General features: G+C 37.8%; 1 protein-coding gene across 4 annotated transcripts in view; it reads right to left on the bottom strand.

The window, feature by feature from the left end:
• Positions 1 to 13,404, bottom strand: part of ANTXR2 (ANTXR cell adhesion molecule 2) — a 163,475-nt gene that overhangs the window by 80,796 nt on the left and 69,275 nt on the right. For all 4 annotated transcript variants that reach the window (XM_082837613.1, XM_082837615.1, XM_082837614.1 and 1 more), the window contains one exon: positions 9,074 to 9,169. In XM_082837613.1, coding sequence (XP_082693739.1) covers positions 9,074 to 9,169 — 96 coding nt within the window. The remainder of the gene's footprint in view (positions 1 to 9,073; positions 9,170 to 13,404) is intronic.

The raw sequence follows: 13,404 nt of genomic DNA on the forward strand, positions 1-13,404 counted from the left end.
TGTGTTGTATAATACATCCTTGTAGCCTATCTTACACCCAGTAGTTTGTACCTGCCTCTCCCCAGCCCCTATATTGCTCCTCTCCCCTCCCCACTGCCATATCTAAGGTGCACTATCTGTAACGGGCTTTGCATTTCAATTGCTGATGGAACTCAGATGGATAAGACTTTATCCCCACCAGGACCAGACCTCAGCAACACATACAGGAAGCAAAGCTTCTTTCAGGGGATTACAGTGATCAGATCTTTCCAGTGGCTTCTCCTCATCCCTAGGGTGAGTTCAAACTTCCTCAAAGACATAGGAGGTCCTCCTTAATGGCATTCATGCCTGGATCCTAAACCATCTTTCACCGCTCCCTTTCCCTGGCTCACTTGGCCTCAGCCTAGGATTTCCCAAAGCATGCCCAAATAACCTGTAATTCCACACACACTTCATGGGAAAAGTCCCTCATCAACTGCCAACATCTTATTCATTATTTAAAACTCAGTTTGGAGTCAGTAGCTCCATCCGGTTTCCCTGAAACAATCCCTCAACTCTGGCAAATCCCTCCTCCTTTGTGTTCTTTACACATGTTGCTATTGGGGTGCCCGTAATCCTCCATTCACACTTTGCCCACTCTTCTGTGTTTCATATTAAAATGTGAGTTTCCATATCATATGATAGTCATTTCTGGACCCCAGTTCCAAGCCAGTAATGGCACATACTAGATTGCAAAGGGCTGAATGCAGAATTTACCTCTACCTTCTCCTTGCTTTTTTTTTTTTTTGAATTTTATTTTAATTATTTTTTTATACAGCAGGTTCTTATTAGTTATGTATTTTATAAATATTAGTGTATATATGTCAGTCTCAATCTCTCAATTCATCACACCACCACCACCGCACCTCTCCCCACCTTTCCACCTTTGGTGTCCATATGTTTGTTCTCTACATCTGTGTCTTTATTTCTGCTTGCAAACTGGTTCATCTGTACTATTGTTCTAGATTCCACACATATGCATTAATATACAATATTTGTTTTCCTCTTTCTGACTTACTTCACTCTGTATGACAGTCTCTACAAATGACCCAATTTTGTTCCTTTTTATGGCAGAGTAATATTCCATTGTATATATGTACCACATCTTCTTCCTATCCATTTATCTGTTGATGGGCATTTAGGCTGCTTCCATGACCTGGCTATTGTAAATAGTGCTGCAATGAACATTGGGGTACATGTGTCTTTTTGAATTATGGTTTTCTCTGGGTATATGGCCAGTAGTGGGATTGCTGGGTCATACAGTAATTCTGTTTTTAGTTTTTTAAGGAACCTCCATACTATTCTCCATAATGGTGTATCAATTTACATTCCCACCAACAGTGCAAGAGGGTTCCCTTTTCTCCACACCCTCTCCAGCATTTGTTGTTTGTAGACTTTCTGATGATGACAATTCTAACTGGTGTGAGGTGATACCTCATTGTAGTTTTGATTTTCACTTCTTTAATAATTAGTGATGTTCAGCAGCTTTTCATGTGCCTCTTGGCCCTCTGTATGTATTCTTTGGAGAAATGTCTATTTAGGTCTTCTACCCATTTTTTTATTGGTTTGTTTGTTTTTTTTTAATATTGAGCTGTATGAGCTGTTTGTATATTTTAGAGATTAATCCTTTGTAAATTGAGTCATTTGCAAATATTTCCTCCCCTTCTGAGGGTTGTCTTTTCGTCCTGGTTATAGTTTACTTTGCTGTGCCGAAGATTTTAAGTTTCATTAGGCCCCATTTGTTTATTTTTGATTTTATTTCCATTACTCTATGAGGTGGGTCAAAAAAGATCTTGCTGTGATTTTTGTCCAAGAGTGTTCTTCCTATGTTTTCCTCTAAGAGTTTTATAGTGTCTGGCCTTACATTTAGGTCTTTAATCCATTTTGAGTTTATTTTTGTGCACAGTGACAAGGAGTGTTTTAATTTCATTCTTTTACATGAGGCTTTCCAGTTTTCCCAGCACAACTTATTGAAGAGACTGTCTTTTCTCCAATGTATATCCTTGCCTCCTTTGTCATAGATTAGCTGACCATAGGTGCATGGGTTTATCTCTGGGCTTTCTATCCTGTTCCATTGATCTATATTTCTGTTTCTGTGCCAGTACCATACTGTCTTGATTACTGTATCTTTGTAATATATTCTGAAGTCAGGATGTCAGATTCCACCAGCTCCATTTTTTTCCCGCAAGACTGCTTGGCTATTCGGGGTCTTTTGTGTCTCCATAAAAATTTTAAGATTTTTTGTTCTAGTTCTGTAAAAAAATGCTATTGGTAATTTGATAGGGATTGCATTGAATCTGTAGATTGCTTTGGGTAGTATAGTCATTTTCACAATATTGATTCTTCCAATCCAAGAACATGGTATATCTCTCCATCTGTTGGTATCATCTTCAATTTCTTTCATCAGTGTCTTATAGTTTTCTGCATACAGGTCTTTTGTCTTCCTAGGTAGGTTTATTCCTAGGTATTTTATTCTTTTTGTTGCAATGGTGACTGGGATTGTTTCCTTAATTTCCCTTTCTGATCTTTCATTGTTAATGTATAGGAATGCAAGAGATTTCTGTGCATTAATTTTGTCTCCTGCAACTTTACCAAATTCACTGATTAGTTCTAGTAGCTTTCTGGTGGCATCTTTAGGATTATCTATGTATAGTATCATGTCATCTGCAAACAGTGACAGTTTTACTTCTTTTCCAATTTGTATTCCTTTTATTTCTTTTTCTTCTCTGATTGCCATCACCAGGACTTCCAAAACTATGTTGAATAATAGTGGTGAGAGTGGACATCCTTATCTTCGTCCTGATCTTAGAGGAAACACTTTCAGTAATCTTAGAGGAAATGTTCTCAAACCATTGAGGATGAAGTTTGATCTGGGTTTGTCGTATATGGCCTTTATTATGTTGAGCTAGGTTCCCTCTATGCCCACTTTCTGGAGAGTTTTTATCATAAATCGGTGTTGAATTTTGTCAAAAGCTTTTTCTGCATCTACTGAGAAGATCATATGTTTTTCATTCTTCAATTTGTTAATATGGTATATCACATTGATTGATTTGTGTATATTGAAGAATCCTTGCATCCCTAGGATAAATCCCACTTGATCATGGTGTATGACCCTTTTAATGTGCTGTTGGATTCTGTTTGCTAGTAGTTTGTTGAGGATTTTTGCATCTATATTCATCAGTGATATTGTTCTGTAATTTTCTTTTTTTGTAGTGTCTTTGTCTGGTTTTGGTATCAGGGTGATGGTGGCCCTGTAGAATGAGTTTGGGAGTGTTCCTTCCTCTGCAATTTTTTGGAAGAGTTTGAGAAGGATGGGTATTATCTCTTCTGTAAATGTTTGATAGAATTCACCTGTGAAGCCATCTGGTCCTGGACTTCTGTTTGTTGGAAGATTTTTAATCACAGTTTCAATTTCATAACTTTTGATTGGTCTCTTCATATTTTCTATTTCTTCCTGGTTCAGTCTTGGAAGGTTACACCTTTCTAAGAATTTGTCCATATCTTCCAGGTTGTCCATCTTATTGGCATAGAGTTGCTTGTAGTAGTCTCTTAGGATGATTTGTATCTCTGCGGTGTCTGTTGTAACTTCTCCTTTTTCATTTCTAATTTTATTGATTCACGTCCTCTCCCTCTTTTTCTTGATGAGTCCGGCTAAAGGTTTATCAATTTTGTTTAACTTCTCAAAGAACCAGCTTTTAGTTTTATTGATCTTTTCTATTGTTTCCTTTGTTTCTATTTCATTTATTTCTGCTCTGATCTTTATGATTTCTTTCCTTCTACTAACTTTGGGTTTTGTTTGTTCTTCTTTCTCTAGTTCCTTTTGGTGGAAGGTTATATTTTTTTTGAGATGTTTCTTGTTTCTTGAGGTAGGATTGTGTTGCTATAAACTTCCCTCATAGAACTGCTTTTGCTGCATCCCATAGGTTTTGGATCATTGTGTTTTTGTTGTCATTTGTTTCTAGGTATTTTTTTGATTTCCTCTTTGATTTCTTAGGTGATCTCTTGGTTATTTAGTAATGTATTGTTTAGCCTTCGTGTGTTTGTGTTTCCTGTAATTGATTTATCATCTCATAGCATTGTGGTCAGAAAAGATGCTTGATATGATTTTAATTTTCTTAAATTTACCGAGGCTTGATTTTTGACTCAAGATTTGATCTATCCTGGAGAATGTTCCATGAGCACTTGAGAAGAAAGTGTAATTTGCTGTTTTCAGATGGAATGTCCTATAAATATCAATTAAATCTATCTGTTCTATTGTGTCATTTAAAGCTTGTGTTTCCGTATTAATTTTCAATCTGTATGATCTGTCCATCAGTGTAAGTGAGGTGATAAAGTCCCCCACTATTACTGTGTTACTGTCGATTTCCTCTTTTATATGTGTTAGCATTTGCCTTATGTATTGAGGTGCTCCTATGTTGGGTGCATATAGATTTATAATTGTTATATCTTCTTCTTGGATTGATCCATTGATCATTATGTATTAACCTTCCTTGTCTCTTGTAACTTACTTTTTTTTAGTCTATTTTTTCTGATATGAGTATTGCTACTCCAGCTTTCTTTGGATTTCTATTCACATGGAATATCTTTTTCCATCCCCTCACTTTCAGGCTGTATGTGCCCCTAGGTCTGAAGTTGCTCTCTAGTAGACAGCATATATCTGGGTCTTGTTCTTGTTTCCATTCAGTGAGCCTGTGTCTTTTGGTTGGAACATTTAATCCATTCACATTTAAGGAAATTATTGATATGTATGCTCCTTTCAACATTTTCTTAATTGTTTTGGGTTTGTTTTTGTAGGTCCTTTTCTTCTCTTTTGTTTCCCACTTAGAGATATTCCTTTAGCATTTGTTGTAGAGCTGGTTTGGTGGTGCTGAATTCTCTTAGCTTTTGCTTGTCTTTAAAGCTTTTGATTTCCCCTTTGAATCTGAATGAGATCCTTGCTGGGTAGAACAATCTTGGTTGTAAGTTCTTCCCTTTCATCACTTTAAATATATCATGCCACTCCCTTCTGGCTTGTAGAGTTTCTGCTGAGAAATCAGCTGTTAACCTTATGGGAGTTCCCTTGTATGTTATTTGTTGTTTTTCCCTTGTTGCTTTTAATAATTTTTCTTTGTCTTTAATTTTTGTCAACTTGATTACTATGTGTCTCAGCGTGTTTCTCCTTGGGTTTATCCTGTATGGGACTCTCTGCGCTTCCTGGACTTGGGTGGCTATTTCCTTTCCCATGTTAGGGAAGTTTTCGACTATAATCTATTCAAATATGTTCTCGGGTACTTTCTTTCTCTCTTTTCCTTCTGGGATCCTTGTAATGTGAATGTTGGTGTGTTTAATGTTGTCCCAGAAGTATCTTAGGCTGTCTTCATTTCTTTTCATTATTTTTTCTTCATTCTGTTCCACAGCAGTGAATTCCACCCTTCTGTCTTCCAGGTCACTTACCCGTTTTTCTGCCTCAGTTATTCTGCTATTGATTCCTTCTAGTATATTTTTCATTTCAGTTATTGTATTATTCACCTCTGTTTGTTTGTTCTTTAATTCTTCTAGGTCTTTGTTAAACATTTCTTGCAGCTTCTCCATCTTTGCCTCCATTCTTTTTCTGAGGTCCTGGATCATCTTCACTATCATTATTCTGAATTCTTTTTCTGGAAGGTTACCTATCTCCACTTCATTTAGTTGTTTTTCTGGGGTTTTATCTTGTTCCTTCATCTGGTACATAGTCCTCTGCCTTTTCATCTTGTCTATCTTTCTGTGAATGTGGTTTTCTTTCCACAGGCTGCAGGATTGTAGTTCTTGCTTCTGCTGTCTGCCCTCTGGTGGATGAGGCTATCCAAGAGGCTTGTGCAAGCTTCCTGATGGGAAGGACTGGTGGTGGGTAGAGCTGGGTGTTGTTCTGGTGGGCAGAGCTCAGTAAAACTTCAATCCACTTGTCTGCTGATGGGTGGGGCTGAGTTCCCTCCCTGTTGGTTGTTTGGCCTTAGTTGAGCCAGCAGTGGAGCCTACAGGCCCTTTGGTGGGGCTAATGGTGGACTCTGGGAGGGCTCACACCAAGAATTATTTCTCAGAACTTCTGTTGCCAGTGTCCTTGTACCCGTTGTGAGACACAGCCATCCCCGTCTCTGCAGGAGCCCTCCAATACTAGTAGGTAGGTCTGCTTCAGTCTCCTATGGGATCACTGCTCCTCCCCCTGGGTCCTGACGCACACACTACTTTGTGTGTGCCCTCTAAGAGTACAGTCTCTGTTTCCCCCAGTCCTGTCGAAGTCCTGCAATCAAATCTTGCTAGCCTTCAAAGTCTGATTCCCTAGGAACTCCTCCTCCCATTGCCTGACCCCCAGGTTGAGAAGCCTGACATGGGGCTCAGAACCTTCACTCCAGTGGGTGGACTTCTGTGGTATAAGTGTTCTCCAGTTTGTCAGTCACCCACCCAGTGGTTATAGGATTTGATTTTATTGTGATTGTGCTTCTCCTACTGTCTCATTGTGGCTTCTCCTTTGTCTTTGGATGTGGGGTATCTTTTTTGGTGAGTTCCAGTATCTTCCTGTTAATGACTGTTCAGCAGTTAGTTGTGATCCCAGTGGTCTCGCAAGAGGGAGTGAGCGCATGTCCTTCTACTCCACTATCTTGAACCAATCTCTCTCTCTCCCTGCTTTTAAACCTAGTTTAAACCTAGTTTAAGTTTTATGCTCTGATTCATTTATTCCTAGGTCTAAATGCAAGCTCATACTCAGGGCTAGCTGCTCTACAGTCTGTATTTCTAAATGTAAAATAAAGATGTTTCTCTCTATTAAGTAAGTTGCAGAAATTAGTAAGCATTCATGATGCTTCTGAGAATAGGAAGCCCTCCTGACATTGTAAAAACATGCCTTAATGGTGTCCCTCTGTGCCTTGCATAAAGAAATATACTGCATGATTCCCAGTCTGCAGAGACCGAGGGATGGAATGGATCTATTCTCACCACCTGATGATTGAATCCTCTCTATAATACCCCATTTGATGGTGGCGACTTCATTTGAGTACATCTAGCAACCTCCCAAAGAAGCCCATTTCAGTGTTCACAAGCGTCCTTTTAAAATACCACTTTGGGGCTTCCCTGATGGCACAGTGGTTGAGAGTCCACCTGCCGATGCAGGGGACACGGGTTCGTGCCCCGGTCCGGGAAGATCCCACATGCCGTGGAGCGGCTGGGCCCATGAGCCATGGCCGCTGAGCCTGCGCGTCCGGAGCCTGTGCTCCGCAACGGGAGAGGCCACAGCAGTGAGAGGCCCGCATACCGCAAAAAAAAAAATAATAATAATATAAAATAAAATACCACTTTGACACTTTTGAGCCCTCTGGTCAATATTATATGAAATTGCAAAGTAATGAAATAAGGAAATCCACCATTGTGAAGTTTAAATTAGAAAAACAAGGAGCACAGATCACATTAAGGCACCTTTTTGCTTTTTAATTTGAGACTCAAGAGTGCTAGCTAGCCTAAAATCACCATATCTAAGACAATCAAGATTACTACAGGAAACCGTTTGAGCATAAATTGCTATAGCAGGAAACTGATTAGTTCAGCAAAGAGACAGGATGTTTCTTGTCTCTACTGTTGTCTAAGTTAATTCTGTGCCTCCTCCATGGGCCAACTGCTCTGAGATAAAGGATTGTAAAGTTGTCTCGTGAAAGCAGACTGAAGTACAATGAATAATAAATGCAGGAGTAATACAAAGCACTGCCTGAAGTTGCAAGGAAGTGGCAATCAGTCAGCAGTGGGGAGGGAGAAAAAGGCAGTCTAGTAATATTATGTAAAACACTACTCTGACCTACAGAATATAAAGTTCTGTATAAAGTGCTGATAAGGAAAGGAATATTATCAAAATAGGTAGTAGCATGCTTTGAAGGAGCGCTTCTTCAGAATAACCTTTTCTACGAAGCCTAAACAATCCAAGTTGTATTGCTTGAAATGTGCTGATGTTTTTTACTCAACGTTCCGCCCTGTGGCAGGAAAAATAACGGCGCTATAAAGATGTCCCCATCCTAATTCCCTGGAATTGTGAATAAATTGCCTTCCAGGGCCAAAGAGACTTTGCAGATGTGATTAAGGTTAAGGACCTTGAGATAGGAGATCATCCTGGATTATCCAGGTGGGTCAGACCTAATCACATTGTTCCTTAACACTGGAGGTCCTTTCCCAGCTGGGCTCAGAGTCAGAGGAACATGTGATTACAGAATAATAGTGACAAAGATGCAACGTGGCTGGCTCTAAAGGTGGAGGAAGGGGCTCACAAGGCAAGGAATGGAGGTGACTTCTAGAGGCTGGAAAACGCAAGGGAACAGATTCTGTTCTAGAGCATTAAGAGAGGAATGTATCACTGCGGATACCTTTTAACCCAGTTTAGCTCAGTGAGACCCATGTTGGATCTGTGATTACATAACTTAGATAATAAATTTGTGTTGCTTTAAGCTACCAAATGTGTGGCAATTTGTTACAGTAGCGCTAGAAAGCTTATTACCCATATTCTTTCAGAGGTTTGACTCAAACATGAAAGATGACACAACCTGAAATCAGCTGTCGTAACTTCAAAAGTGACTGTTTAACAGATACCCTAACATTTGCACATGACTTATTTCTAAAATGTTTTTCTAAGAGGCAAACAGAGAAGGTCCTGAAATAGTAGATCTTTCAAAGAAGTAATGAAACATTCAATAAGCACTGAAAAAAAACCAAACAAACTGACAGATTATCAACCTCTCTCAATGAATCCAGCAGAACATATCATTCAATTTTCTTGAAATTCTTTTGTACTTGCACGGAAAACCCTTTATTCCTACAACCTGTCCTACCTTCTTTTCCCCTTCTTCCCCCAAATCTGATTTTGAAGCCTTTTTTTGATGAAGTTTTATAATAAACATTTATTGGCATGCGTGAATACAATTCATTATAATGACAAAAACTATTAAAATTCAATTTGCTAATTGAAACTTTGCTGTTGTTGAATATTGATTCATATTTCAGCCTTACTTTACACCTTGATGTTTTTTTAAAAAAAAAAAGAGTAGGATTTCAAATCCTTACTCACCACTTTGCAGCAAAGGGGCCAAAACCACCACATCAAACCGATGCCCAAGAGTAGCAGTAACACCAAAATAGCAATGATGGCTGCAATCCCACTAGACTAGAGGAAGCACAAAACAAAAACAAGGATGTCAGCAAAGTTTAGGGTCAAATCCCAAACACATATTTTTTAAGGTAACATCAGAAAAAGTTACAGAAAACATCATAATCTTAAACCAGATTTCTCTCATATTCCTTTAAATTCTATAAATTACCTTATACCCTATTTATATTATATTTTACTTTATTACATTTATATAATATATTAAGTATATTATAATCTATTTGTATTAAATTTCCTTATCTTATATTTCATGTATATTAAGGTAGGCAGTAATTAGTATAAACATCTTCCAAACTGTTTGAAATTATGCCTTAAAAAAAAATAGGAAAAATCACAATTTGGGTTTGTGCGAATGGTCTGTACGGTCCCTACCTTTTGTCTCTGGGAAAGGATTATTCTGGTTACAAGCATGATTACCTCTAGGCAGAATTTATGCAGAATTTTCCCAGACTTTTTGATAGTGGAAAATTATTTACTTTATATATTTAAATGGCAGGACAAGATGATTATCAAAAATCACCAATCAGGTGGCAAACCAACAACAATCGTTCTTGTATGCATCAGAAAAGAATGCAACCTCATGCATTCATATATCAGAAGACGTCTCAGGGCAGCTCAAGCACTACCCACACAAGAACCACACTGGTGCTTTTTCACTTTCTAATGACGATCTCCTCCAGGTCTAACACCCCTGCTCTGGGCTCTGCCTCTGACCCCCTTCTTCTACCAAATACCTACACATCCTGTAAGGCTTAGCTTAAGCCACTTCCTCAGGAAGACTTCCTTGTACCTTCTGGCTAGAAAATGCCCCTCCTTACTGTACAGGGCATAGTTCTCTGGACTTTAATCTTAGCATTTATCACAATATATTTACTGATTTATTTGCTTATTTATTTATGATGAACTACAATTTTTTATTTAATTTGTCTTTTCTATATTCACTGTGAGCTCTAGGAAGGCAGTACCTATGCCCAACCTACTTAATAATGTGTACTCCATGTCTGGCACTTAAAACTATTTACTAAGAGAATGAACTCCAAATAAATAAGACTGAAAAAGCCACAAAAACAAAGAAGAGTGTTTGCTGAATTTTTAGTGCAGAGATAAAGTTTCCAAGAGAACGAGCTGTCTCTTCCAAACCACTACTCTCCAGGATCCCCAGTAATCATGTTTGGTTTGTGGGGGTTTTTTTTGGGGGGGAGGGGAAGATTTCAAGGAAGAAAAAATACTGTAAATAAATCAATACACTGTCTGGGTGGAAATTTGGGCCTTTATAAGGCAGCTTTTCAGGGATACATTTCCTATCATTCCAAACAAATAAGTAGTACAAGCCCAGAAGTCAAGGCAACAGCCACATTTAGCTCAAGAGCTGACAGAGAGAAAGGCTGAGTGGGAAGAACCTATCAGTTTCCATCTTAGAATAGCATTGTCTTAAAAATATTAGTCTGGAGGTCTAATTTTAAGCAAGCTGTTTAATTTCTCAGGGACTCCATTTTCTAATCTACAAAATAAGAAAGTCAGTTGTTCCCAAAGCATAAACTCTTTGTGGCAAAGCTATAACCAGGCTATCTCTCTTAAAAAAGCACTGCACACATTAGCATATTTTTGAAGCCCTGAATGGCTCTGTAGTAAAAAAGAACAGTCCAACTTATATCAACACAGGTCAATTTTTTTTCTCATAACATTATCAATATCCTATAGAACTCGGATTTCCTAGAATCCATTTTGGGAAATGTTAGGATTGATCAAAGCTAAGAGACTTTCAGATGTTGAAGCAACAATGGTGGTAGCATTTAATTAGAACATTTTATAATGGAATTTGAATTGTAATACATAATAACCTATGCATAAAGAGATAATGATTTTTATGTAAACAGTTATTTGTAAATAACTGAAAAGAGAAGAGAAGGTACTTTTCAAAAGTATTACTTTAGGGAGTGCTAGCAAAATATACTTGGTATAGCTAATCACAAAAATCTTGAAATGTGTGTCACAGTTTCCCTATATCATTTGTTAGTATCACAATGGAAAAAAAAGAAAAAGCGATTACCATATATTGACTTGGAAACTATCTCCAAACAGATCAATTTTCAAAGATGTTGATTACTAACAGCACTTCAGTTTTAGTAAATCCATTAAAAAAATAACTTTAAAAATAATTCTCAAAGCAGCATAGACCATAAAACATGTATTAATTTCAGAATTTTTTTTAGGAAAAGATTAAGAATCAAGTATACATGAACAATTAAAGCTATCCTTTGATTTCTAATTTTGCATCTGGATGCAAGAGGGAATAACCATACAAGCTATTTATGTAACTAATGTTAGGTTGCAAATGAACCAAAACAGACACCACCAAAATATCACCTAGAATCCTTGAGTATGTCATTTAATTTATTTTTCAGAAGACAACAAAAATAACTACAGAAACTTCACACACAGACACATACACATACAATCTTCATGAAGCTCTAATATTTACTATTAGACCATTCTTAAGGCACTTCAAGACGTTACCACATATTTACCATAAAAAATTAATTTAAAATTTAAGAAATGAGAAGACATGCAGTCATCTTGCAACTTCTTGATGTACAGTTTGGTAGAATGAAAGTGTAAGCTCAACATGTGATCACTGATGTAACCTAAACGTCTAAATGAGTGTCTTGCACACAAAAAGTTCTGTGTGTGTGCACGTGCACACATGTGTGTGTGTGTGTGCGTGTGTGTGTGTGTGTGTGTGTGTGTGTGTGTGTCAGAGAGAGAGAGAGAGAGAGAGAGAGAGAGAGGAGATAAATATTTTATAGGAAATTTCCTGGCAAATATCTAAGTTCTCTGTCCTCAAAACCAAAGAAAGTAATTCAGAGCACACATCAGGATACTTATGAAAACACTCTAAGTGCAACTTTCTACACAGAATTCTAAACGTTCACGAACAAATCATACAATTCTCCATAGGCTTGATTATACTAAGCTCTGAAATCTAGACAAACAAGAATATAATGGGAAAAGAATGTCAAAGAAATACATTGAAAACTATGATATCCTATGGGAGAAGTGTTGTCAAATGTATAAATTCATGATTCCACCTTCAAATATGAAGTCTTACATAAGATAACCCTGACCTGTGACCGTTCATGTATGGAATGAATGCAGCCTTCCCCACCAGACCTTTCCCACATGAGGATCGAGCCATGACATCCATGGAAATGCTCACCATGTGGCTGTGCACACCACTTCCAAAAGGGTTGTATGAACATTTGTTTTTCCCTTTTCTTAGAATTCAAATCCTATGTTCAGAAATAAGGACGTGAAACTGGAGGGTGTGAATATGCTAAAAGTTTAGTGGTTAGTTTTTTCTTTTTACAAATGTGTCATGAGCAGGAAATTCGGAAAATCATACTGACAGAATATAAAGTAGATGGGCTGGCCATGATAGGCAGTCAAAATTCTTGGATTTTCTTTCAAAAATGCCCCAGTTAGGAACACTGACAAAACATTATGCACATCCAGATGCAAACATACATTTAGTATAATAATATTATTATCTCAACTGATTCTGAAAATTAGTCTACAAGAAAACTGACTATGAAAATACTTTCTGAAGACCTACAGACTTAATCTTTATCACATTTAAGAGAAGCATGATGGAAAACAGGTCACAGTAAGCAAAGAATTTAATGCAACCCGAACTTGCCATAAACACAGCCCTGGATGCCCCGGTCCCAGACATTAGCTCAGTTCACTGCATACAAATCTAGGCTTTCCCAGTTCCTTTGTTTTGATTTGCCAGAGCCGTTATCAGAGCATGAAAGACTTCAGCCATGAAAGGGAAATAATTTCATTGCTCACATAACTTTATAAACAAATTAAGAAAAGGTCAAACACACAGATTTCAGTCCTGTGAGCAGATACCATGCTGCAAACTGCAGAGTCAGATGAAACTAGATCTGGTTACGCAGAGTTATGTATCATAGGTGGAAACTAAAAGCCTCTCACCTCTGTTTAGGTGTGCTGCTCTTTAAACACTAGGCAGTTAAAAAGCTGCCAAAGCTATAATGTTGCATAAGTCTTCATGAAGCCCACAGGTTAGTTGGTGGGACAACCCTTGAACACACAATCATAAATGTGAGAAGTATGGAAGGAGAGTACAACAGAAACAGGGCAAAGCAGGAACTAGCCTGGTCTGGGGTTCTTAAAGGACCTCCTGAGAAAGTATAAGAAAGCCCAGG

The sequence above is a fragment of the Leucopleurus acutus genome, assembly GCF_964270905.1.
Source record: "Leucopleurus acutus genome assembly, chromosome: 4".
Lineage (NCBI taxonomy): Eukaryota > Metazoa > Chordata > Mammalia > Artiodactyla > Delphinidae > Leucopleurus > Leucopleurus acutus.